General features: G+C 36.6%; 1 protein-coding gene across 4 annotated transcripts in view; it reads right to left on the bottom strand.

Annotated features, from left to right (window-relative positions):
• Positions 1–238: 238 nt before the first annotated feature.
• The window catches only part of CABCOCO1 (ciliary associated calcium binding coiled-coil 1), a 163,749-nt gene continuing 136,463 nt past the window's right edge, over positions 239–27,524 (bottom strand). For 2 of the 4 annotated variants that reach the window (XM_055590168.1, XM_055590189.1), the window contains 3 exons: positions 7,185–7,307; positions 6,609–6,749; positions 239–591 (listed from right to left, as the gene is read on the bottom strand). In XM_055590168.1, the coding sequence (XP_055446143.1) occupies positions 517–591; positions 6,609–6,749; positions 7,185–7,307 (339 nt within the window). In that variant the 3' untranslated portion in view covers positions 239–516. Of the gene's footprint in view, positions 592–6,608; positions 6,750–7,184; positions 7,308–21,020; positions 23,014–25,363; positions 26,696–27,524 lie in introns of those variants that run through there. The other 2 variants (XM_055590225.1, XM_055590216.1) reach the window with 2 other exon arrangements.

Here is a 27,524-nt window from a genome sequence, read left to right as displayed (position 1 = left end):
CCAACTGATTTAAGGGGGAAAAAAAAACAAACAAACCCTAGTACATGCACTTGAATTGCTATTGTTTAGCAAATTTTACCCTCAGCAGTATGGTGGTGGTCTGTGTTCACAAGGCTTCAGCAATGTGGCAGTTCATTTGGGTCAATATGGATAAAATCATTGTTCTTCTTTATTTTAAAATGTTGACTTCATTCTCCTTGAAGATGAATAACATTTACTAGTCAAAATGTCAAAGGAGTATTATAAAAGTAATTGTATTTTTATATATGGTTCTCCAAACTCTTATATAAAAATGTTCTTATTACACACAGTGCAATAAATTCAGAGGTTGTTATAGGACAGGAGATAGAGAAATTGGGGCCAATACTTCTCTAATTAGTTAGGATAATAAAAAGTGGGGCTTGGTTTTCCTCTCTCAACTAAATGAAGGCGATCTGGTGCTCGAGAGAGTCTATGATTCCGGCCGGTTTTGTTTGTTTCGTGAAGTTTTAGTATCACTCTCCTGGTTCGGAGTCCTCAGGCCTTTTTCAATTTTTCTATCCGTGCATTAAAGGCTTCTTCCTGTATTTGCAGCTTTTCGTTTATCTCGGTCTGTGAAGACAATCATAAAAAAGTGGTTATGATGGAGCTATCTTTGGCTGCACATTGTCTTTGTGGTTTTGACATACTATAGTGCCTAAAGACAGACATTATCCCTCACACACCTTCCTGTTTTGCAGACGCAGCCGTGTTTCAGCCTGTAGTGATGTGATAACACTTTATCATATTTCTCTGCACATTCCCAATGTATAGCATGTCTGCTATGAACAGGAAGTGGTATTTGGACAGCCATTTTTCACATAGGCTTGTGTTGGAAGATAGGCTAATTTATCTGCATTTTCAGACAGACTTTACCAATAAGCACCGAATCAGAATAACTGCTCTAGGCTCAGTTATTGCAGTGTTGTTGGTACTGCCACCTCTCTGCAATGGAGGTTTTTGTCTCCCATGTAATACATTCTAATTGGGATCCCAGAAAGCTTCTGTTGTGAAATCACAACACAAATAATCTCACAATTAGAATGATTCTCATAATTAAAGAGTATTCGCCACATATACAGCTCTTAAAATTATGATGCCCTTTGTGATATATAGTTTTGGTGTAAAAAAGTAAGCAGTTGCTGACAGGTTTTCATGTTTGCTGTGGCTATGATAGCATTTAGCCTCTGGCAGTGATATTCTGTGGACTAACATTGCTACCTGCACATTTCCAAAAATATTTTCATATTAGCTGAACATTTGTAGCCCTGGAAATGTCTTCCTTTTTTCATGATGGATTATAACATTATGTATAAAGAAACCAGTGGCACGGGCATGGTAAAACTGGGGTCTTTGTTTAGGTGATTTAAAACAGTCAACAAGCATATGAGGAATAGTTCATACACATAAATGTTAGTAAGTAATTAGAAATGTAGAATTGTAATGCCTATGACCTAATTTAAGGTCATCAGGGTAACTATATTTTAAGAAACATTTTAATTTATATAGAAGAAATTTAAAAAATCAAATACTGATTTTGGTCCAAATATACCTTCATTGTTATTTATTTATTTATAACTGTAATTATAACAGCTAGTTTTAAAAGGTCTACCTGCTTGCCTTATCTGATGAGATATTGTTTCACTTTCACAGTTAAGAGAAACTATTTCTGAAAAGATCACATTGGTGCCAATAATTCTGGGTTCTCGCACGAGTATATCTTTTTTGGCTCAAGTTTTATCAAGTCCTGGGGTCAAGTCTGGCCTCTGGCTTTTCCTCTTTTCCTTTCTTGGTGCTAAGTGAAGGAGGCAATGAGGGATGAGCATGGTTGTCCAGGTTACAAAAGAAATGTCTTATTTTTAGGAACCTATAATCCCCTCGGGCAAAATTTTGGGAGAGCTGAAAGGAGGAAGGGTCCAGGAGTGCGGAGACCTAGGGATTAGTTTAGCTCTGCAGCCCTGAGCAGGTCACTTAACCACCTTTAGTTCTTATTGAAAAATTAAGTAGTTTAAAATTAAGTATGTTAAATTTCACGTATGTTGGCTTTTAAATTCATAATTCCAAGTATGTTAACTTTTAAATTCATAATTCTAACTCTTAATTCTGTGATATATCACTGATGTTATACTATTTCATTATCATGATATTGTGCTATATTAAAAAATATTACTTCTGTTTCTTTATGGCAGGCTATATATTATATCATACAGGGCATGAAATAGTTTGAAGAAATGATTCTGTTACAGTTCCAAAGGATTGGGAAGTACTGGTCTAACTAGACAATTGACTCTTCCCACTTTCAATTAAATGTATTTTAGGTCCACCAATAATCTCATTTCTTTTTAACTAAGGACAGACGTATTATTATCTTCCAGCTTCTGTTTCCCTATCTCATTGGGGTTTTCACATTAACCTGGAGGTCTTTTTGGTATTTCACTGAGACAGAATTGACTGCCAGCAAGTGAGGGCTCTGGGGAAAAGGCTCCCGAAAGTCAGTGGCATGCCTGCTAGAGCTGTGCTGACCGAAGGACACATCTCAGATTTCCACACCATGGTGATCAGTACTTTGGACACTGGACGACAAGATCCCCTGTCTGGTCAAGAACAGGCTGTCCTTGGTCTACAGTGTCTCCATGTTAATCCTCAGAACACTGATGACCAGATGTGCTATCTACAAGTCCCAGGATAGGGTATAGTTCTATTGCCTTTTAGGAAAGAATGGAAAATCCATGACCTGGGTCCAATAGCCTCTCAGTGATCACCCACATCTTGAGGTGATTTCCCACTCAGCTTTTCTAACCTGGGAAGTTGACCTAAAAATACCTATGGTCCCAGGATGGCAAACTTCTCTTAAGGTTTTCACATTATTTTACTCTACTGCTTAAGATAGGGCCAACAGCCAACATTTAATGAAAGAATTTAGTGCTAGCATTCATATTTCTCTGAAATATAATTCTTTAAATATATTAAAGTTTGCTCCATTGGGTATAATTTTTATTATACAACTCAGGGCCAAACTAATTTCATTTTAAATGTATCTTTAAAATTAAAATACCTAGGCTATATAAGCTTAAAATGTTTGCTCTATTCAGTATAATTTTAATTAACATCTCAGGGCCAAGATAACTTCATTCTTAATAAATTTCTGAAGCTATAAAGTGAGTCAATGGGAAAGTAAGTAGATTAACATAAAAAATTTAAGGATTCACACTATTTTCAGAAATTTCTGAGTTACAGAAAGTGAAATATGCTTGTAACCACAATGGAGAATGAGGTCTGAAAAAAAATTGTACTCAAAACATGAATTCACTACTGTCTTTTTCTACAAAAATTATAATAAGACTATGATTTTTACCTTTGTATATTTTTTGAGTATGATTTTTAGATAAAGAAGGAGAAAAAACTATTGGAAAATTTAAAATATCTTACAAATAAGAATTCATTACATGTTCCTACAGCAAGTCATTGGTTTATATGCACTGACCACTGATAAGTGGCTACCTTTGAACAGGGATGAGACAGTTTTAAGAGCCAAGAACACCGGAAGGCAGGTTTTAGAAGTGGAAAATAACTTAGCCATTTAAAGCAGGGAGACATTTAGGTAGGCAGAGAGTAATTACCCTACTTGGAATTTGACCAAGACAAAACAGTAAACACTGAAAAAGTGCCACACCACTGTAGTATTAAAAACCAAAGTAGTCTGGTTGTGATATTAGAGGTTATGTGGTTTTTGTGGATTACACTGGAATTAAAACTAGAACCCAGTTCACAGCTCCCAATCAGGGTCTTTCGTCAACTTCTAACCCTGGAAACCCTGGACAAATGACTTAATATTTCTGTTCCTCTCAGTGTTCATTTTATTTATCAGATAAGTGCCTGCCTAATTCAAATGGAGTTTACTAGGATTATTGAGAGAAAATATATAAATGGGTTTGCTATCTTGAGATACTGTATAAATAAACATCATCAAGCCATTTTATTGAAAAACTGGCAATAATTTGGCTTAGGCTGCCGGGAGAAATATCAATAACCTCAGATATGCAGATGATACCATCCTTATGGCAGAAAGTGAAGAGGAACTAAAAAGCCTCTTGATGAAGGTGAAAGAGGAGACTGAAAAAGTTGGCTTAAAACTCAACATTCAGAAAACGAAGATTATGGCATCTGGTCCCATCACTTCATGGGAAATAGATGGGAAACAGTGGAAACAGTGTCAGACTTTATTTTGGGGGGCTCCAAAATCACTACAGATGGTGACTGCAGCCATAAAATTAAAAGACGCTTACTCCTTGGAAGGAAAGTTATGACCAACCTATACAGCATATTGAAAAGCAGAGACATTACATTGCCAACAAAGGTTCGTCTAGTCAAGGCTATGGTTTTTCCTGTGGTCATGTATGGATGTGAGAGTTGGACTGTGAAGAAGGCTGAGTGCTGAAGAATTGATGCTTTTGAACTGTGGTGTTGGAGAAGACTCTTGAGAGTCCCTTGGACTGCAAAGAGATCCAACCAGTCCATTCTAAAGGAGATCAGCCCTGGGGGTTCTTTGGAAGGAATGATGCTAAAGCTGAAAACTCCAGTACTTTGGCCACCTCATGCGAAGAGTTGACTCATTGGAAAAGACTCTGATGCTGGGAGGGATTGGGGGCAGGAGGAGAAGGGGACGACAGAGGATGAGATGGCTGGATGGCATCACAGACTCGATGGACATGAGTTTGAATGAACTTCAGGAGTTGGTGATGGACAGGGAGGCCTGGTGTGCTGCAATTCATGGGGTCGCAAAGAGTCGGACACGACTGAGCGACTGAACTGAACTGAACTGAATGTCCATGAATCTACTTAATATGGAAATGATCAAGGCACCTGAAAAGATCTGCATCCCTCACCTCTGGTCCTTTCTATGCCTAATTCTCGACGAGACGGGGGATCTTGTTGTCCAGTGTCCCTAGTTCTTTCTATGCCTAATTACATTTAGATGAGCCAGCTAATGGACTTCCAGGCCCAGTAAGGATGGCTGCAGGCCACTGGGACAACACTTACACATAGAACCATCATATTCCTTCTGATATAAGGGTATTGATATAAACGCTACAGACTCTAATATTAAAAAAATTTCAATGAATATTTAAAAAACATACTGCTCACTACATGGAACATGGCCTCAGTAAAGATGTTTTCAATTTTGAGGGCCTGCAAACAATTTTATTACTGTCTAGGGCCTTGGTGATAATTTCAGAGCCACAGGATCACAAAGGAGCCCAGGGCCATGATTATCCATAAACTATATTTAGATGAAATGTTATCAAATCTAAAGAGAAGATATGTTTTGAACTCAGCTTAATTCAGCTGCTCTCTGCCCTTCAACATGAGTAACCAGTTATTACATCCATGGGGTTGTTAACAATGAAGCTTTGTGTAAAACGTGTCCTTTCACTATTTCTGGTAAACACTAAACACCCCTTATTAAGCCGAGGACTTTGGCTGATTCTGTTGGCATCGAACTATTAAATGTTCGTGTAAATAGTACATTAACATTTGATGATTAAACAAGTAACAAGGTATGCTATTGCCAAGCTAATCTTCTGTTCCCTCTAAATTGTCATTAATGCAGAGTGCTTTTTATATATAGTCTCATGTCCAAAACAACAACTGAATCTTTCCCTGAGATGCATTCATATTTTAAACATGCAGTAGAATGTCCTATTGGTTCATGTTTATTTCCACAGGAAATTATAAATCCTCTCAAAATATGCAAATGACTCTTAATCATTTTGCCTGGGAAAGGATGCAAGCCTTTGTGTTGAGGTAGAAATGGTGGCGTTCTTTTTGTTTTGGACAGGAAAAAAAGTAAGTATAAAGCTTAGCCTACTGCTTCATCATTAGCAGTTGCTACTGAGATGGCTGTTGTCATCACCATTTTCATGCAGCCACTGGTGTCAGTGGTAACACCATTTATATATATATATCTATCTCCATTAGCTGGGCTTCTCTGGTGGCTCAGACAGTACAGAATCTGCCTGCAATGTGGGAGACCTGGGTTTGATCCCTGGGTTGGGAAGATCCCCTGGAGAAGAGATGGGCTGCTCACTAAAGAGCTGGACACGACTAAGCAACTTTCACACATCCATTAGCTCTTACTGATATGTGAAAAGGAGCAAACTATCTGAGAAGGAGTTCAGAGATAAGAAAGCCTCTCTTTAGAAATTTCGTGAAAAGACTAAGCTAAGAATGATGGTCTGAGCTTTAGTGTTTACTGTTTACAAATGTGCTACCATTACTCCTGCATGAGCAGTCAGTCAGTGGGACTGGGCATGGAGTGTTTATGGGTCCTGATGCTGCATGATTCCATAAACTGGTAACATACCACAAAATGTGCTATTAGTGAATTTATTTTGTGATCTTACTGAGTCTCAGATGACTCAACTGAGAGTTATGTGGATATGTTACATTGAGCTGCTCCATCATCAGCATCACTCTTGCTGGCAGAGTGTGGGTAGTGTTTACAGACATTAAGGTTGAGGTTGGCTAATTAACAAGTAATAAAGTAAGTAAGCACACTATCAAGTAAGCACACCATCAAGGCTGAGTACCTGAATGCTGATTAAAATGTCATCTGTGACTTGGTCCAGCACCGATTTTATCTCTTCAATGGTGAAACCAACTAACAGATCAGTTTCTGAAGTATCGGCTTCTGGCTGGGACTGTTCAGGGCCTTGTTCTTGATTCAACCCCTAGAATATTAAATGTAAACAACACTCAAGTAATTTCTGGAGCCTTTACTGATTTATACGTAACTTCAGAATTCTCTTGGCTGCTTTCCTATCAAAAATGATGTCAATCCAGGTGGATTTTGATTTGACGTTTTCCTGCATTTTCATTATTCATGAGCATCATGACAGGTCAGTAAGTGGCGCTTTTACCTACTCAGAGAAAATGAAGGTAGAGATTGGGGAAGGTGGAGCAGAAAAGATTAAAATTGCTTAATCAGCCTCAGCTGGCCCACCTCTGAATCAATGCCAAAAGAAACATTTATATTTAACTAGGAAAGATCGGAAGGAAAATAGAAGTGCATTTGGTTCTTTTTCTCCTACTAGAGAATATCATACTGTCCTACTAGAGAATATCATACTGAGACACAGTGAAGTAAGAGACAAAAGGAAACATACCTTTATTTCCATATCCAATGGTGGAGGTGGCTCTATGAATGTTGAGTAAATATCAAATGAGATTCCTTCTTCTAGAGGATCAGGGAAAGGGTGATCTGCAGGATTCACAACTTCTATCAATTGCTAGAGGGGAAGAGAAGAGCTGTATTATGACAAAAGCTCTGGTGAGTAACCACAATTTCAGCCAATATACATAAAGTTCCAATTCTATTATTTTTTAAATGCCATTGACTGTGAATTCTTGATGCCACAGATCTCTTATAGTGCTTTTTGGGCTCTGATAATTAGCATTTTACTTCCTCCACTGTCTTATTTTTCTATACTATGTAGTTTGGGACTTCATTTTATACTGCCTTGATCTTGAATTGTTCCATGCGTCAGTGTTCCCTTCCTCCTGCCTACAAGTTTTCTGGAGGCAGAGACCATGTTTTAGATTCTCTGTACATCTTCTTCAGTTCTGGCAGAGAGTTTGATCTTAAAACACTCAATGACAGCCTGATGGTGACTGATATTACCCAGTAGAGTCTAGCTGTTCTTGCAGGCAACGGTGAAATGGCCATGAGAACTTGGTGATGAGGATAATAAAGGTTCTAAAGGTTAATGTACAAAGTTAGCACAGAGTAACTCAGAGAGGAGATGTGCAAAGTCAAGCAAAAATACTGAGGGCAAGGCAAGATGTCACTGAAAGCATTTAACAATTCTGTGGCAAGATTGTGCCAATCAGAGAAGGGTGATGGGTGGTCAACAGCGGGAATGAAGAAACGAGTCAAAGAAGTGTCCATCTCACCATGCCTTGAGGGAGAGAGCAGAGATGAGGGTACTGATGACACTAAACATCTGATGCATCTCAATGGTTCCTCTTGCTTTGATTTCATGTTTAAAAGGCAACATTCTGATCATAATCTGACTTCTCATCTCAGTTGTTCTACAGACATGACTCAGTTGTTCTACAGCTGAGTGCTCTGATCTTCATGCCTATTACATTCCTCATTGTAAATCAATAAACCCATGTTCTGATTTATTCAGTAAGGTCCTAGGAGCTTGTTTTTATGGCTCTGAGATGAAGCTACCCACTGTATGCTGACAACGTCTTTAAGACTACAAGTTTTGGGACTTCCCTCAAGGCCCAGTGGTTGAGAATATGACTTGTAAGGCAGTGGATGCTGATTTGATCCCCGTTCAGGGAACTGAGATCCCATGTGTGTGTAGTGTGTGTGTGTGTGTGTGTGTGCACGCACACTAGTTGTGTCTGACTCTTTGTGAGTCCATTGACTGTAGCCCACCAGACTTCTCTGTCCAACTTCTCTTGTCTGAAAAATTTCAGACAAGAATACTGGAGCAGGTTGCCATTTCCTACTCCAGGGGATCTTCCCAACCCAAGTATCGAACCCTTATGTCTTGAGTCTCCTGCATTTGCAGGTGGATTTTTTACCACTGTGCCACCTGGGAAGCCCAAGATCCTATGTGCTTAAGGGCAACTAAGCCTGTGTGCCACAGCTACTGAACCCATGGGCTCTGGCACCTGCTCATGACAACTAGAGAGAAGACTGAGTGTTGCAACTAAGACCAGATGCAGACAAAAAAAAAAAGGGCCTACATTAAGACAGTAATCTAGAAATGCATAAACACCAAATAATTAGCATCCCATGGCACCTGGAAAAACCCTGAAATCATGATGTTCTTTTCTAACTTTTCCACGTATTATAATACTTCATTTTTTACATATTAATACTTTTGATTTAGATAGGTTTTGGAATGAACTGAAGGCTAGGTTATTGCCTGGTCATACCAATATATTTTGCCTTGAATTTGTATTACTAATTTTAATTTGATCTTATAGGAAGTTGCTGCTTAGTATAAATATATATAAGGACTGAAGTGTTGTAACTTTACAGTCAAGGCAATTTGGAAATGAAGAAATTAAATGATTGGCTTAAGGTCAAATAATTACTTGGTGACAGGGCTAGGAGTTAAGCCCTGGTGTGCTGACTTTGTGGCCTATGCCATTTTCAGTAAACTGTAATATGTCCTCATGTTGCCACATGTGGAAGTTGCTGACATTATTAAGCACTTAATCTTTAATCTGTTAGATGACATCATTCCAGATTATTCATCCTAAATTGACCAAGATGACTAAATGTTAATAAAAATAGAAGACTGAAAAAACTGTATCAGAATAATCTTTCTGTCTCTTCACATTAGTAAAATATTCTTTTTTCCTAAATGGGACATCCAAGCATTTTCATCTCCTCACAAAATTATTTGTACATTTTTTCAGCATGCTTGCTTTTTTATCCTCCTACACTTTATATTGCACTTTATTTTACTAAGCTAGAAAAGTAAAATAGTTAAATATATTTTAGTGTCTTCTGAAACATTATAGATAAAATAAATAAGCTGTATATAGGAATCCAGAGACAAGGGAAGATAATGAGGTATTTACTTGGTTGACTAAAGGAGACTAAATTCACTAAAGCTGACTTTAATATAGGGTGAAACAATTTGAGGGCAGTGGTAGTGAGTTAGACATTGAAAAAAGAAGAAAGGAATTGACTGGAATTCATTTTATTTACCACAGGCACTGAGAAGGTAAGCAGGAGATAACCTGCAAGGTAAAAGTACTTTCTTTTAATAAAGGAGAATTTTATCTTGTTGCTTTTGCCATATCTGTCTTGCTGGTATAGTCTTCCATTCATAGGCTAAGACTTTGCTAATTTTCTTTCCCTTTGGTGGAAGTCATCAATAGATCACATCTTCAACCTGGTAGTAGAGAATTCTAACATCTGCCCACCTGTAGCCTTTCTTCCAACAAATTATAATTTAAATACTTAAGGGCAAACAGATATTTGTGCTCACGGATCTCATTTTATTCCTTAAATCCCCTGTGGTCTGGATTTCTTTATAAAGTTTATCTGAACTGCTTGCCGACTCCAACTCCTCTGTTTTCCTAGTCTTTGGCACTGGTGTGTGTGTGTGTACTGGGCACACACTTTGAAACTTGGAACTCCTCAGCTCCACATCATCGTTTCTTTGGCGGGGTGAAGCTCCTATTTATCCCAAGAACCTGAACCTCTGACTGAGAACTAGGCTTTCTTTTCCTTGATTTTTATGAGTTTAGCTCATATAGCTATTCATTGATTTGATTCATGTACAATAACTGGCAGTGAGGATTTCTTTACTTCAGGGTGTTTTGCATACTATCAATGAACCAAACCACAGCTATGTTTTTCTTTCACAAAGAGTCTATATTTGGTTACGTTAGTAAGATACTGTAAGGGAGAGAAATGTCCCAATTTCAGATGAGGGTAAATGTAAAGTCATTTCATTAGTAATACGAAGGCACACTGTCAAATATATAGCTTGAAATAAACATAGTGCCCAGAAGCATCATAGTGATTTTTTCCCCATTAAGCAGGCTTTTTAGAAAACAAGTTTAAGGAAAATTAGAATCAATAATTGTGGAGAGAGCACAGAGCCAGCAAATATGTTTAAATGAAACCGTCTGATGCAATACTTTCTTTAAAAAATACAATTAGGCCTTTGTATTTTTTTTTAACAAAACCTCATGTTTTACAACATCACTGGTTCTGTAATAAAATCTATTTAAAACAGAAAGACATGGTCAGCTTTATTAAGTTAGATTTTCTGAAAGAACGTTATAATTTCCTCAAGTCTATGAATAGCTGAAGCAAATTAAACTAGTTTTATAACTATTTTATATATTCCTGTAGAACTTAATTGTCTCATATTTTTTCCCTCAAAAGTATAATACGTTACCTCTTAAATCTGGAAAATAAAAACAGAAAAAGTATAAAGTATGTTGATAAAAAAATACTCCTATTTGGTACTCTGGTTTAGCAACCCCCTCTTTGAGTCTATAAGAGAATAGCACCCATAATCTTCAGATCCGAAAACAAAGAGAAAGACTTTAAGTGATTTGCCTGAGGCCTAATGCTGGGATTAAAACTCAGGAGTTTCTGATTATACACGTACATCATTTGACCAAATGATTGGTTTTGCCTGACTTTCAAATACCCCCTAAATATTACTTTGAATGTAAAGCAATAAACGTGTTTCTCTTGCCATTTTTGAATGCTTGCACACAAATGGATATAATAAAAACAATTATGTTGTTCCATGTGAATGCCATTTATATTTTTTCTGATAATGAGCAGACCATTTGAACTAAGGTGAGTACATTAAAAGCTCTAATAAAGAAGAGAATAGATTTCTAAACAGAATAATGAACTGTTAAGTGAACGTACAATAAATAACATCTACAGATGTGGTCGTTAGAAAATTTGTTTTGCATAACTTACCAGTATACATTTCCCCCAGATGTTATCTGTTACATGAAAATGAACTTAAGTTGGCTATAGTGTTCATTAAGTGCACACTGCATTAGTGTTATTTAAGATGGTTTATAATCTGAGTTTAGTTGAGTTGTGCCATGGTATTTAAAGAATATCAAGTAAATGGCTTTTGGCATAATTTATACTCGTAAGTACAAAATTTCATCACCAAACATTATGCAGCTTTAAAAACATCCAAGAGCTTTACTTACAAGCCAAATGAAATCACTAGAAGTCGTTTAAGAATTTACATATTCAGTATGAAATAGACATTTACTACAGGAATAAATAATACGGATTTTCAACCTCCTGGAACTCAGGACAGGGTCAGTTTAGGTCTAAAAAATACTCACAGGAATTAAAACCTGCTTCTAGATCTTTCTGTGTCTCAGAAGTATAAAGATCTTATCTGAAAATTGTGTTACTTCATGTTTTCTTTTTCTACTTTATGTGTTAACATCATTGGTAGCATTAACTCTAGTTTATTGTGTTTGTTACTTGTTTTCTTATTTTTGCTGCTTGTTTTTGCTTATTGTTATTTAGTATAGTTTTTCTTTGGAAAAACCGTACGTGATTTGTCAGTAGTGTTTGTATCACTGAAATCCATGATTAAGATGGCAATTATTAAATTAAGTTATTCAAAATATTTAAAATGTCACTGAAATGACAATTTTCTATTGTTCTGAATGGCAAAAAACAAGAAAAATTCATTAAACTTTTTTTGAGCTACAGACACAAAAAAACTGGTATGCGTCAAAGAGACATTTTTTTGGAATTGTCAGATGATGACATCATAGGTAAATCAGAATTTACTACAAAATGTCAAAGTTTCAAAAAGAAAACTTTATGATAAACTTCCCCAGTACTAAGGAAAAAAGGCACAAAAATTCCTGTAATGTTTTAACTATTTTCTCTCCTTGAAAAAAAGCATTACTCATTTGCAAGTCTAATTAAGACGTATTGTGTCATTCTGGAAAATTTTAACACAAATTGTAACCCATTGCTCACAATATACAACACATAAAATACCAACATATGAATGCCACCTGCAAAACGCAATCAACTCTGGTAATGTCATACTGAGGCCATAAATTTAAAATGAAAAGAGAGGAAATTCAAAAGCTGAGATTATTGGAGAAACTTTAATTAATCCATTTCTAAAGTGGCATTTTTTGTGTGTTCAGGCCATTATAAATTTCTTAACATACCCTATAAATGTAGAATATCAATTCTGCTAGGAGTCCTCCTCCCCAGTTGCATTTTTGACTTGGAAATAAATTCGCAAATGCAGCACATTAATTTTCTTTCCTATGCTTAATATGCAGTATTTACATTTTGAAAAGGTTCAAAATGTTGCCAGGCTTCTGCAGGGTATGAATAGACATCTAATAGCAACTTCTATTTTTATCCACAGCATACTGGTAGTTTGAACATTTATAACTTAATAGAGCTCTGAGACCATCGGATTCACATGCTAATCACCTAAACAGTGAACGGTAACACAGTACAACAAGTTAAGACAGGAAATGAAGACTACTCAGTCCAGCTAAAGCTTCAAGGAGGAATTTAGGTTGGCAGGCGCCAGTAAACCAATTCGCAATCTGGCTAGGACACTCCAGTTAACACCTTGTGCCCACTTTATTTATATCTCTTGATTTGATCTTGTTTAACTTGGGCTTAAAATTTTTTTTAAGTTAGATAGTTAAAGAAATTGATTCCAGGGTATTTTAGACATCTTTAGTATTTCTAAGTGTACTTCTGTTTAAGGCCAACCCTCTAATTTGAAAAGAAATCTGAGTACCCCTATCTTAAAGACCTCAGATGACAAAATCCTCTCTAATGAATTTGAAAAAGAGTACCTTCTTATACTGTAAAGGCAACTTAAGAGGAAAAGGTGTTTTGATCTGGCTCTGGTACAATTCCTGAGGGATAGAACAGTCCTTCAGAAACTCAGATCTATTTTCTAAAGATGGCAATAATCTAGAAGATACAGAACTGAATTATAGGTTTTAGACTTGGTTCTATTCCTAATTGTGTGATGCTAAGAAATCCCTAGGCCTCAGTTTATTTATCTGTAAAAGGAAGATAATGATAATTGCTACCTGGCTAATTGTTTCAAGGCACAAATTAGATAATGTGGGTGAAAATGTTGGGAGTTCTTCAAAGGGAAACTGTTATTGAACCTGAAGGTGTATTATATTACTATCACTTATAATTACTGTTATTATGGAAAGGATCATCTTTCTAATGCCAGCACTGGAAGACAGATTAGAGTAGCCATGTTGGGGATACTAGTCTATGCTATTTCTATATTTAATTGGAACATCGCCCAAGCAATCCAATTCACTCAGAAGAATTCGTTAATGATGACATCCCATCACCCTGTTTCCATATAGTCTCAATTTTTAAAATACCAAACATATATCCAATGCCCTTTTATTTGATGAATTCCTTGGACCCAAACAACTTCTCTTTTGGGACTTAGATACCATGACATAATTAGGTAGGTATGTGGCTTGGTCAGGACTATGGCAAATCACCTTATTTAGAAAAGGAGAGTGTTTATGTTCAACTTTCAAAATTAGAATATCTGCTTCTTTCCCCCACCCCCAATTTATCACTCTGTTTATTTTTCATTTTCCAGTATCCAATGTGGCTTGTGGTTTCCCAGATAGAGTTCAATTAAAAAGATTTCCTTTAAAAATTTTTGTCAAAAGCACAGTTAGGGCAAACTTTAAATGCGTCTTTCTTGTGAAAATCAAAATACCAGAGCTCTTACAACTACGAAGTTCAACACTGTACTTTTGACTCTTGAATTGTCCTTATTGTGCAATTTCCTCAGGGTGAGAGACTGAAAATATGGTTAATACCATTACAAATAATTAGAAAAAAAACTATTTCTTTTCAAAAATATCTTTTAGAAGCCACTCAGAGTGTATCTGTTTAGCTTACTAAGTTATACTCTAAAAGGCATATCACTGAACTCACTGTAAACTATTTCAAACAGCCCTGATGGTGGGTGAATTTTTGTTTGGTTTCATCCAGTGTATTCTATTTAAATTTGAGGTTTCTAGTACTTAAAAATGAGGAAATACTATAAATTGCCTCTTGTTTTAAGAATTAGGAAATTAAGTATCAGTTAGTCAGAATAATAAGATGAGTTATGCAATGATCTTTGTGGAGAGCCTATCCTGAATTATGAAATATAAATTTAAAATTTTGATTTTATAAATGTTGCATTTAATTATATCTTATGATAGCTTATATGAAGATAAAGCTATTTCATGGCTTTTATACTTGAAAATATTCCTTTTGAACAAGTATCTATAATTTGCAGACATTATGAGAGATATAAATCATAATGGTTAGAAGAGAAACGATGATGGAAGAATCCTAAGTCCTTGGTTCTAGACTCTGTCTCTTCATGGACTTTCTGTTATTTTCCCAGTTTAAGTTATCAGAATAAAAGGCAGCTAAAACTATTTGGTGAAAGCTACACATGCAATTTACTTAACTTCAAAGTATATGGATTGAGCTACACTTCAGTCCCAAAGTCATCAGCTGAAAGAAAATCTTTAAAACTATATTGAAATTTATTTCATTTAGAAATATAAAGCTTTTTTGGGCTAAACTAGAATGTTTGTAAGTGCTATGAAATCTTTACAAAAGTCAACAGAATATTATTATTCCTGACCTCTTAGGCCCAAGTGTCTATTTTAAGTAATCTGACATTAAAAATGTGCTGACAAATATAGATTAAAAAACAACACAGGAAGCTGTAAATCAGTTGGTAACCCTTAGCATCAAGGAAATAAGAGACCATGAAAATATACTCATTTACTTTAGTCAACCACAATCTTAATTTTTAACTTAAGAAAATTTGCAGAAGGCATAAAGTTTATATTTTGGATATTTTATTCATAGTTTATATGTTTCTTTTTTCTCCAGTGGGCTCACGAATTATTACAAGGAAACATGTTGTCATAGTTATAAATATTTCTCTCTCTGCTTAGCTCCCACCCCCTCCCTCCCCCTCCTTTTTAAAAATCTCAGCTAATTCTTTAACTGTATTAGGCACTCTTTGGTCAGCGGGGCAGGATTTTCTTGCTTCAGAGGAAACTGCTGTTGATTATTCTTATGTGCCTGGCATTCTAGAAACATGGCTCTTTCAGGAAGCACCCAAGCCCTTCCTTCCATGCAGGGCAGCCCCTTATTATTTACATGGGACAATTATTGTTTCAAGGACCTAAGAAGAGGCATGTCTTCCCTTGCAAGGAACAGCTCTAGGTACCGTAGTTTCAAGACTTTTCATGGAATCTGAATTCTTCGAAATTAACTACAAAACTGATTCTGTGTACAATGGCATATACGGCAGGCAAGAGATTTTATCAAAAAGACCTTTTGCCTATAAGTAATAAATCACGCTGCTGCTGCTAAGTCGCTTCAGTTGTGTCTGACTCTGTGTGACCCTGTAGACGGCAGCCCACCAGGCTCCCCCATCCCTGGGATTCTCCAGGCAAGAACACTGGAGTGGGTTGCCATTTCCTTCTCCAATGCATGAAAGTGAAAAGTGAAAGTGAAGTCACTCAGTCGTGTCTGACTCTTAGCAACCCCATGGACTGCAGCCTACCGTCCATGGGATTTTCCAGGCAAGAGTACTGGAGTGGGGTGCCATTGCCTTCTCCGAATAAATCACGCTGCTGCTGCTGCTAAGTCACTTCAGTTGTGTCCGACTCTGTGCGACCCCACAGACGGCAGCCCACCAGGCCCCGCCGTCCCTGAGATTCTCCAGGCAAGAACACTGGAGTGGGTTGCCATTTCCTCCTCCAATGCATGAAAGTGAAAAGTGAAAGTGAAGTCGCTCAGTTGCGTCCGACTCTTTGTGACCCCATGGACTGCAGCCTACCAGGCTCCTCCGTCCATGGGATTTTCCAGGCAAGAGTACTGGAGTGGGGTGCCATTGCCTTCTCCATAAATCACGCTAGTTTAATTAAAAAACTGAAGTAACAGCAACTCTGAAAAAATTTGTTGTTCAGTGGCTCAGTTGGGTCCAACTCTTCGCAACCCCATGGCCTGTAGCACATCAGGCTTCCCTGTCCTTCACCATCTGAAAAATTTAGGTGGTATCTTTATTCCAGATTTGAATGTTTTAGAAATTTGGATTCCATCCCCCACCCCCCCATTAAATGTGTAGTGGGAGTCCTAGGTTGGCTCTGCCATTCAGTAGAGAGTATGTCTGAGATGTGGTTTCTTTATTTGTAAAATTAGGGGGTTGAACTAGGTCATCTCTAGTCCAGTTACAGATGTTCTATCCTATGTTACTAAATTTCAAGTGGTTTTTTTCTCTATTTATACAAGAATCACAGTCGCCAGCCTATACAGAGCCTCAGATTCAGTATTTTTGTCATGATGTAGAGGAATATTTGGATTACACACTTAGTGCTTACTGGAATCAGACAGGCTGCGGCTTGTTCATTTATTTCTACTTATTTATCTTCTCCAAACCGGCTCCTCCTCCATTTATCTCTTAATGGTATCACCAGCTTTTTGGTTGCCGGACTCAAAACCTGGAGGTTGTCCTCAGTACTTAACTCTCCCTTGTCCCTGATATTAAATCAGTCACAAAGCATGTTGGGGGCACCTCAGTGATGTCTGCCAGACCCACTCCCTTCTTTTACACGACAGTGCCCATTGGCAAGGCTTCAAATCCAAATTCCTGCCTTACAGATCTTGAGTACCTCCGCCATACTGGAGTACTCAGCTTGCACAAAATACGTCCAGTGCCTAGCACACAGTGTTGCTGTCATTCAGTCACTCAGTCGAGTGCGACTCTTTCCGACACCACGGACTGCAGCACACCAGGCTTTCCTGTCTCCTGGAGTTTGCTCAAACTCACGTCCATTGAGGTGGTGACGCCTTCCAAGCATCTCATCCTCTGTCTCCCCCTTTTCCTGCTGCCCTCAATCTTTCCCAGTATCAGGGTCTTTTCCAGTGAGTTGGCTCCTGCAACAGGTGGCCAAAGTATTGGAGCTGTAGCTTCAGCATCAGTCCTTTCAATGAATATTCAGGACTGATTTCCTTTAGGATTGACTGGTTTGATCTTCTTGCAGTCCAAGGGACTCTCCAAGAGTCTTCTCCAGCACTACAGTTTGAGGGGTGCTCAATACATATTTTTTCATATGAAAAATAAAACCATAGATGGAGGTGCTTTCCCAACCAGTGTCTTGCCTGGGAGGGTATTTCTCCTTCATCCCTGCCAGCTGATAATTCCATCTGGCCTTCCTTCCAGGCCAGCTCAAATCACCTCAGTGACCTTTTTCTTGTGCTTCAGAATATTGCCTACTCCTCTTGATAGTACTTGCTACATTGTGCCTTGAGTTACAACCATGGATGAGTGACCTCCCACTACTTTGTGGAAACTTCCTGAGGGCAGGAACCATGTATCTGGGACCTCAGCTCAGGTTTCTGTACACAGGAGGCATACATTAGGTGTTGAGTCTTCCATTACAGTAACCATCCATGAAAACATTTTCAGGGCTGCCAGTCTGTTTGATCAGTTCTGATTCAGTTTAAAAAGTTTGTCCTGAAAAATGATACCGCTTGGACAAGCAGATCTAATGGTTCACTGTTGCATCAGTGCAATGCCTGTATTTCTCAGTTATGAATGGAGTTTTAGAGTATTCATTTGATTAGCACAATGAAAACAGCTTTTCAAAGACTTGACTGTATTGCTTAAACTGACTAATAGTTATCAGTCAGTGTAGTTTAAAATTCTAAAGGATTCCTCAGAGATACTGTTCTCCCTACAGTTTCGGATGGGAGTGACATAAAAAAATTACTAGATTTTCTGGTGCCTAACTCTGGGGGGCATGATTCACATTGCTTTCCATGGGTTGTCCACTGGCAGCCCCCAACCCCCAAAACAATTTGAATGGTACCCACTGGAGTTTTGTCAGTGCTCACCATGACCAGGAAGCTGAACATGGAAGATGAAAAAAGGCCGCTCTCATTTATAGGGAAACTTGCTCTAAGCTAGGCATTAGAAATGACATTACAGAAAGCATATTACAAACATTAGGCCCTTCAATTCATACCACGATGTGAGGAGAGGTTTTATTGATCCCAATTTTGGGGGAAGAACCTAAAGTTCAAAGAGGTTAAGTAACTTGATCAAGGTCACACAGCTAGAGTATGTGGAATTCCCTCAGAACTTGAACCCAGATCTATTTGACTCCAAAGTCCATATACCCAATCCCTAGGGGCAAGTGAAACCCCTCTGCTTCTTTATGGATCCCCTAAAATCTTTCTCTCTAGTTCATGATCTTTCTCTCGAATTTATAATGAGAAACTAGAGGTTCAGAAAAGTAAATGATATATGCACACTATTTAAATATCTGAAAATATAACTTCTCAGGGAATTTCAGAAAGAGAATTTGTTCACTGGTTCCTCACAGCACCGTAGGGCATTGTTTCAGAATAAGCTAACGAAAGTAAGGCACGGAGGACTAAATTTGTTTTTAAAGATGGCAAGATATAAAAAACATTCAGTTTATAAAGTAATCTGAGAACATGCTTAAATTCATCTGTGTAAACAGGAAAGTCTAGGAGCATCAGTTTGCTTTTGGTGGCTAAAACTGCGTGTTCCTGTTCAAATAGCAATTTATCCTATTTGTTGTAATTGTAATTACTGTTTTCATTGGAATCACAGGTTTTTTTTCTAGGAACAGGCATGCAGAAAAACAACCAATAACCTAGATAGTTAAAAAAACACATTGAGAAATGGGTATGGTATTGTGAACAAATCTCTTGTGATTATTCTTCCACTGTGCGCTGTAATGTACTTTAAATCCATTTCCATATTTTTAATTAACACTTAGTTCCAAAAAACTTTCTGGAGGCCATTTAAATCACAAATGGGAGAAAAAACAAATTTGCTTTATCAGAAAATTGACTATAGACTATTTGGTGGCTTTTATTATTTTTACATTTTAATGATTAAAATTAAATATAGCCCAATGACTCACAACAGAAGACAGTGAAAAAATTTTCATGACTGATATAATTTTAAAGTCAACCTGGGTGAATAAGATATTAGGTCTGTTGTGGACGAGTTTCATTGTCTGTCTTGTGGCTCTGGTTTCTGATCAGTTCCAGCCATTTCATGAAAAGAATTAGACAGCTGTGCCAAGTTACTCTTCTAGCACAAACCCAGTGGTGCTTTGGCTTTATCTCAACAGCTGTCCTATTGGGACTGTGGTGTTGCTTCTGTCCTGTGGATTTTAGGCACCTAGTTTCATAGTCTGAATCACTCGTTTCTTTGAGTGGGAAACAGAGAATGCACACACATTTTAAAATTCTTTGCACCAAAAAACCTGTATCATCTGCTGCTTCATTCAAACATTGTCACTGTCACAAGCAAAAGGCATAACTGCAGCTCTCTGAGGATGCTCGCTCACCCATGGTCCTCTGGCAAGGGCCACTATCCTCATTTAGAACATAGGGATGTTAGGTACCCACCACATGGGGTTTTTTGTGAGGATTAAATCAATGTGTTTAAGGCACGGACAGAGTGCCTGGCATGTAGGAAGAGCTTAAAAGTGTGAAGCTTGTTCTTATTTTTAGATTTTCATGTCACATATTTATGTCTACAATAAACAAAGTCTACACAAAGCTCTGTGAGGGTAGGGATTTGGTCTGTTTTGTTGTTTTTTTCCCTACTTTACTGCCTGGCAGGTGGCTGATAAATAGTGGGACAGTAATAAATATTTATTGAATAACTGAATGCAGGAAATCATTGTGGTCTCATTTGGTCAGTAAATCATTCTATTACTAGTTTCCCCCTGTTATATAGTCTGTTGGTATAGGGGGTGCCAAATTTTATGAATTTTTTTTCTGTATCTCTCCCCTGCCCTCCCACTATGACCTGTAACTCAGGCTGCTCCTCATCATGGTTGTCCAGTCCAGTTCCATGACTTTACATTTTCCTCAAATCTAATGGTTAGATTCTTCCAGGTGGTGTCCATGGAGTTTTGCAAAATGAATAGATTGTGGCGATGAGACCAGAATATTAGAATAAGTGTAGCCTGTTCCCTGATGAGGAAATTATTCAGGCCAGGAAAACCCTTGAAGGATCGTTCTGGTTTTCACACTTGTATGAACACAGCCTTGGTATGAGGGGTTGCTAATGAAGCTGGAGAATCTGGCCCAGCATGTTAATTTACTTGATTCAGGGAACTTCCTGGTATTTATAAATGAACTCTGTACATCAGACAACTGATATTTAGATAAGAAAATTGGAAAACAGCACATGCTGTAATATAGTGCTTCAGTGGATTGTAATACAAATTGATTCTAGCAAAGCTAATGTCATTTAAGTAATCAAAAACAAGCACGGACAATGAGTTACTGTTTCAAAATTCTTCTGTTAGATATGAGAAAGCAGAACTAAACCCATAATAATAAGTAAGGCACACTGCAAAACCAAGTCATAGTATTAATCGAGTTAATCTAATTATTCAATCTACAACTGGATCTTAACAGATTCGGATTGGAGTATCATTGAAAACATAAGTCCACTGATTATCATCATTACCCTAGGAAAGATGAAGGTTTTACTTCTGAAGGATTTGGAGTTCAGGTCATGTTGTGAAGAACAGATAGCATATCAAAATGTTATGAAAAGACATATTCTATTTCTGTAGCTTCTGTTTATATTTGAAACATTTTATTCTCTTTCAGCTCAGCGGTGATGGTAAATACTAAGAAATGACTGGGAAGATAAGATTTTACAGTAATTCTTTATTCCTAAAAAATACCATTTATTTACAGTTTATTTTGTTATAATCATTTGTTTACTTTCTTATTTATACTTTTAATTTGGTTTGGATACAGAAATATAGCATTGTAACTAACTTATCCTTTGTCAGATCAATTTTTCTATTGGTAGATCAAAAGATATTTTATTACTTTAATGAGAATTTTTAAAAAGTGTTTGCTGTTATATCTCTGAACTTCACCATCTCACTAGCATCTGTCAGCTTTAATCACCTACAAAAACTACCTTATAAAGATTACCTTATCAGAAAAAGTGTCATCTTGTGAGCTTAGGTGTGAGAATTGCAAAATAAAGCTGAGCTACACTAACAACTGCTGTGCTAATTTATTGTAAATTATGTTTTTTTTTTTGTTTGCAGAGATAAGACATGAGAAGTGTTTCTATTTAAATTAATTTCCTATTATTTTAACATAAGTAACAAATAGCTCAACAACAACAACAGCAGAACATAGAATATTCCTTAAATAGGTTCCAGTGACAGTGAAATTTATTTTCTAAGTTATTGGTACCAGTCATGTCACTCCATTCTAGGTGCAGAATCAGACAGCACAATTAAGACAAAATATGGATGCTTAGAATGCTAAATGGAAATTGCCAATTGTCATGTGAAGAGTGATGATAGGATATGAACTGGAAATAATTGCATAGCAAGCTGGTCTACAACAAAGCTGTAATTCACTGGGCTGACACGGTAAACTCATAATGTGTCGACCTGGCACCAGTCACGATAGATTATGGCTGTTCAGAATACATAAGCATGCCTCTTTTAAGAGTATTCTGGGAACCGTAGTTCAGATGACCCCAGTAAAAAACACTGCAATGGTTTTAGACAAGCTGGTTCTTTAAGAAATGAAAAAATCATGATGAGTGGTTCTATTATTAAAATTCAGAACTAGGTGGCAATGAATCACATTAAGTTATCACCTTTAAATCATCAGACAGTATAAACTGGGTCCTATAAAGAACCATGAGTCTCAATGCATTTTTAACAAGATGAACTTCTTATATAAACAAGATTTTATTATTATATTTATTATTATTATAATATTAAAACTAGAGTGGAGTTTAGTGCTCATAAAAGTGAAGGGCTAATGCTGCTAGCTTGAGCCAGAAAGAGTATAGGCTTATATTCGTAGACTGCTTTATGTAGCTCTGCCAATAAATTCTGACCTATTCTTGTTCTTATGAGTCAATGCCAAACATGGAAATTTGTATGATTCTTTTAAAAATGCATTAGTGGATAAGCATGTGGTAAGAGGACCCCAAGTCTATTTTTTTAACCTAAACTGGAATTTGAACTCTATACTGGAGAACCACTTGCAAGTCAACCCAATTATTTCATACTCCCAACACCTTAAAAAAAATACATTGTTATCATTCAAAGAAAACAGAGTGGAAATACCACTTAAGAGAAAAATAAAAGGCCATTTTGCTGGCTTCGCTCTGATTTTCTTCTAGTAAGCTTTATGCTGTACCAGACTGCATTTAAAAGAAGAGTTTTTCCTCTTGTATAAGATTTAGATTTCAGTTCAATTCAATTGATCTGAATGCATTCCATCCAGGTAGCCCCATCACAGGCAGGATTTCTGCTCTTATAGGAGTTAGTCTTGAGGTAGAATTAGAAGGCAGGGGATACAAGTACCTGTATAATCAATTATAACAATAAGTGAAAATGACTACGATTAGGTTAGAAGAGAGGACTACTGGGCTAGTCCTGCTTTATTTAGCTGACGACTGAATGACTGAGTGATGTGCCAGTTAAAGACAAGAACAGAGAAGGGAAGGGCAGGGCAAGGAGGAGTATGTGGGTGGATACTGTGTCAGCTGGCTACTCTCATCATAATCACCCAAAGTCAGAGGAATAAGTGGCATTAAATAACTTGCATATGAAAACATGTTAAAATAAATTTGGTTCTTGAAGAAGTTGAATATAATTGTTAATTACTGATAAATATTACTCTAATTATAAAGAAGAACAGAACAAATACTATTATTGGTTGATGATTATTTTTGCTTTAAATGTTTAAGGTTGGAGGCACACAGATAAACCTCTGGACACAGATTATGAAAAACACATTTGATAGCTAAATATAAAAAATCCAAATATTAATAACCACTGACATTTATGTAGTCCTTTTCTCCCAAAGCCCTTGACAAACATTAATGACTATATATACACAAGAATAGCACTGAAATGCTGTTGCTCTTGCAAATGACTAGACACTAAATCCAAGACAAAAGTAGCAAATGGTTGATTTACTTAAATATAGGTCTGTAGACTAAAGGTGTGCATTTAGAAACACAAGGCCACATTTCAAAATGTTTACCATATTTTATTTCAACATTATTGAATTACTGGGCTTTTTAAACTCCATTCTCTTATTAAGACACTTAAGGTGTTTGTATTTTTCCTTAGATGTTGGTTTATGATTGCTGTACAGCAGTGAATATCAGGGTTGATGGCATCTCCTTTCTGAGGACATCAGCTCTGACTCTTTAGTGCCTCCTAGCATAAGGAGGGCTGATATGCCAGTGAAACACAGGACTGCCTCCTGCTGAAAGACTAGTTTTATTTCATCACCAACCAAAATTGTTATTAGTTATATGAGAAAAACCATCTGGCTTAAGTAAGTTTCTTTTATGAAATATGAGATCAAATTAGAACTGTTGCTTGTTGACACTGATTGAAAAGATGCCATGTTTGTTGTTACTAACTTAAATAAAGTGTAAATTACCTTGCAATAATAATTTTTAAAGACCAGAAAACAAAATGTTTAATGTATACTTTTAGGGCTCTTACTGTAAAATATTAATTATGTTATTGCATTCTCAATTTCATTGCATTCTGGAAATGACAGAAATATAATTAAATTTTCTTGACATTTCCTGTAATGATATTATATACTGGAAATTTTCAATTCTGGGATTACTACAAATCACTTGCTTTAAATTTTAACATTCCTTACTTCTCTATAAATCCTATGAATCCTCAAAAGTTCAGCTAAACTCCCAGCTCCTCCTTAAAGCTTTCATAATTTATTCAGAAAACAAGGTACTCTGTTTTTAAAATTCTCATTTATGCAGTCATTTGCAGTGTGACTTTACTGAGTATGCACTATAAACCAGCATTGTCTAGGCCCCAGGTTTTCAGGGATGATCAAATATTCCTCTACTTTCAAGCAGGTCATAATTCAGAGTGTACATGGGGCTCTTGGTAGGGATGACATACAAGATAATTTGCAGAGTGAAATAACTGTTAGAAGAATATGTAGGGTGTTCTAGAAATAGAGAGGAAAGACAGCTACTCCATTCTGATAGAAAAGAACAGAGGAAGGGATTCTGGACAAGCATAAAGGGGAGATGGTACCTGTATTAAATTCTGAAGGATAAATAGAGATTAGCATGCAGATGGGGTTGAACAAAAGACAATCCCATACACAAAGACAGACAGGGGAAGTGCATGTTCAAAGGTATAGAGAGTAAGGAGAGCATTCCAGGACAGGAGATGCACACAGTGTTGGTGAAAGTTGGGGCCAATCAGGTCTAGGTTGAGTTTCAGCTTGCACATTAGTAACTACACAACTTTTGGACAAGTCACTTAATTTCCTGTAACCTTTAGGTTTTCAGTCTATCATATGGGGCAAGTAACCTTCTGACTGACATCATCCATTGGTAGAGCCCATTTCCTTGAGGATTTTGTGGGAACATCTCAAAAAGTCAGATCAACTCAAATCTCAAAAAGTCAAATCAACTCTGATCTCAAAGATCAGAACAACTGAAATAAAAGTTATCATGTAAAATTTTGTTTGAAGCATGCTAATGTTTTAAATAGTTAAATGTTGTAAAGGTTTGAAATTTAAAATTTGATGTATAATCTTTTAGAGTCAGTCATGTCTAGAAGTAAGTGTATATTTGTCTTTTGCTATAGCTACACTGAAATGATGGAGAGAAAAAGAAATTAAGGTATTTATTTCCATATGTCCGAATAATATCCAGCAATTTTAAAAACAAGTTTAGCAAAAGTTAGAACAATGCATTTCCCTCATCATTTGCTGAGAAGAAGGCTGCTTGATTAATGTAATTAAAGGGTTGCTTGTAACTCAAGACTCAATTAAAAAAATAAATTTGGCCTTATTACTTTACTTCCAACCGGTGGTTTTCCTAGCGTGATTTTTGAGCTAAAATCTGCGGCTGCTTTGTTCATGACACATAAATTGTTTTAGCACATCCTTTCCCCTGCTGTGCATATGATTAAGAAAGCAGAGGTTAAACAGTGAAGTAAAGAATTGGGTAAATTCATTCTATTTTTGCTCACAGCGCCTTTTATCCCCTCCCCCTTTTAGGACTGGGAAAGTGCAAAAACCTATTATCTCCTTCTGAAACTATTTAAGATATGTTCTTAGGCTGAAAATGTAACTTCTCTCTTAACATTTTCTAGTATACTGATTTTGCCATGCCTGTGCTATAGATATTATTTGTATTGGCAAGAAAACCAAATGCAAGTGCATCCTACCATTTACTGAGCGCTCATGTATGCCAGGCATTTTGCACACATTGGTCTATTTTCACTCGCAATAATCCAATGAAATAGGAATAATCATTCTCATTTTAAGATAAGGAACAAGAGGCTCTGAGAGGTTATGTTATTGTTCAAAGACTCCATGATTAGCAGGTAACAGAACTAAGGTGCTAACCCTGGTATCTTTCATTCTAAACCTTGGTTCTTATCTATTTGCATTTTTTTTTGTAGGTAGAGTTTGATTTAAAAGATTTAAATAAAATTCTGGTAGAGCATCTTGCATATATAGTTGGTGCAATACATGTTAAATTCAACTAAATGAAAATGTTATGCTCACGAGCACAAAGAGAAGTCAGTTGTTGCTCTCTTTGAGTTTACAGTCTAATGTGGGCATGACTATAAGGTACAATGTGACAAGCAGCCTGAAAGGCAGTGTAGTATAGCGAGGAAATCATGACAAACTCAGCATGCCTGATGGAGTTCTTTATCTCTTTCCTTAAGCCTCCTCCTTCTCCAGGCTTCCAGGTAATGGTGATAATATTCACCCAACTGTTCAAATCAGAATCGTGGTGGAGGCGTGGGTCATTCTTGATTTCTCCTTTTCCCTCATGCCTTACATCCAGTTCTTCAGCCACTCCTGCCAGATCTGCTCTGAAATATATTTGGAATCTACTTCTCTCTAACTTTTCTACTATCACCCTTTCCAGCATCCCAGACCAGAGCAATCACCTTCTCATTGGTCTTCCTGCTCCCCTATCCAGTCAGAACCAGGTATAAGATGCAGCCAGGGCAGGCTTTGTGGAGCCTGAAGTTAAATTATGAAAAAAAATTACATACACAAGTGATCTATAGAAATCACACAAGTGAATATATATATGTATAAATATGCAAGGAATTAACAACAAATTAGATATATTAAAAAGCTGACAAATTCCACAAATATTGCAAAATAAAAAAATGAATAACTGTCAACTGCTTGACCTATATCTGTAATTCATCTCACTTTACTTTTGGGGCTTCATATTCTAATCAGCTCTTCATATGACAAAATGTTGTAATACTATTTTCTACAGAAAGACTAGAAAGATTATCTAGTCTTTCCTCTAGCTTGATTAATGAAAACTGTTATTGACATAGCTCAGAAAAATTTTAGCGTCACAACTCATTATAGATAATATCATGTGAATTTTAGGACTGATGTCAAATTAAAAAAAACACCTGGAGCAAGATTCCTCCATATATGAAATGTAACACTATAGGGTCTTCTCAGATTCTCTTATACAGTGAACAATTTAAAATAATCTTAATCCTTATAAAGATGGCACTCATTAAGCAATTTCTGTCAATATCTTCACTGTAGATGTATATTATATATTTGATGTTATCGTCAATGTTAGTATTTTTTGGTAAAAGGCAAGAAATTAAAATCTTTTTACAATTTGTTCATGTGATTCACTCCTTTTCACTAACTGGACTATCAAGCAATCTGGCCTAGTCATTGCTTCTATTTAAAATGTATTTTTTCCTCTTATTGAGTTACTACTTTTGTTATGATCTCAATTTTTTTGAGGGGTTACAATTTATTCACTGATGTCAGAATAATTTATATTGATTTCTCATCTGCATTGCTCTTA

This window comes from Bubalus kerabau, chromosome 1 (assembly GCF_029407905.1).
Source record: "Bubalus kerabau isolate K-KA32 ecotype Philippines breed swamp buffalo chromosome 1, PCC_UOA_SB_1v2, whole genome shotgun sequence".
Taxonomy (NCBI): domain Eukaryota; kingdom Metazoa; phylum Chordata; class Mammalia; order Artiodactyla; family Bovidae; genus Bubalus; species Bubalus kerabau.
Note: the sequence above shows the minus strand (reverse complement) of the source record. Positions and strands in the feature narration are given on the sequence as shown.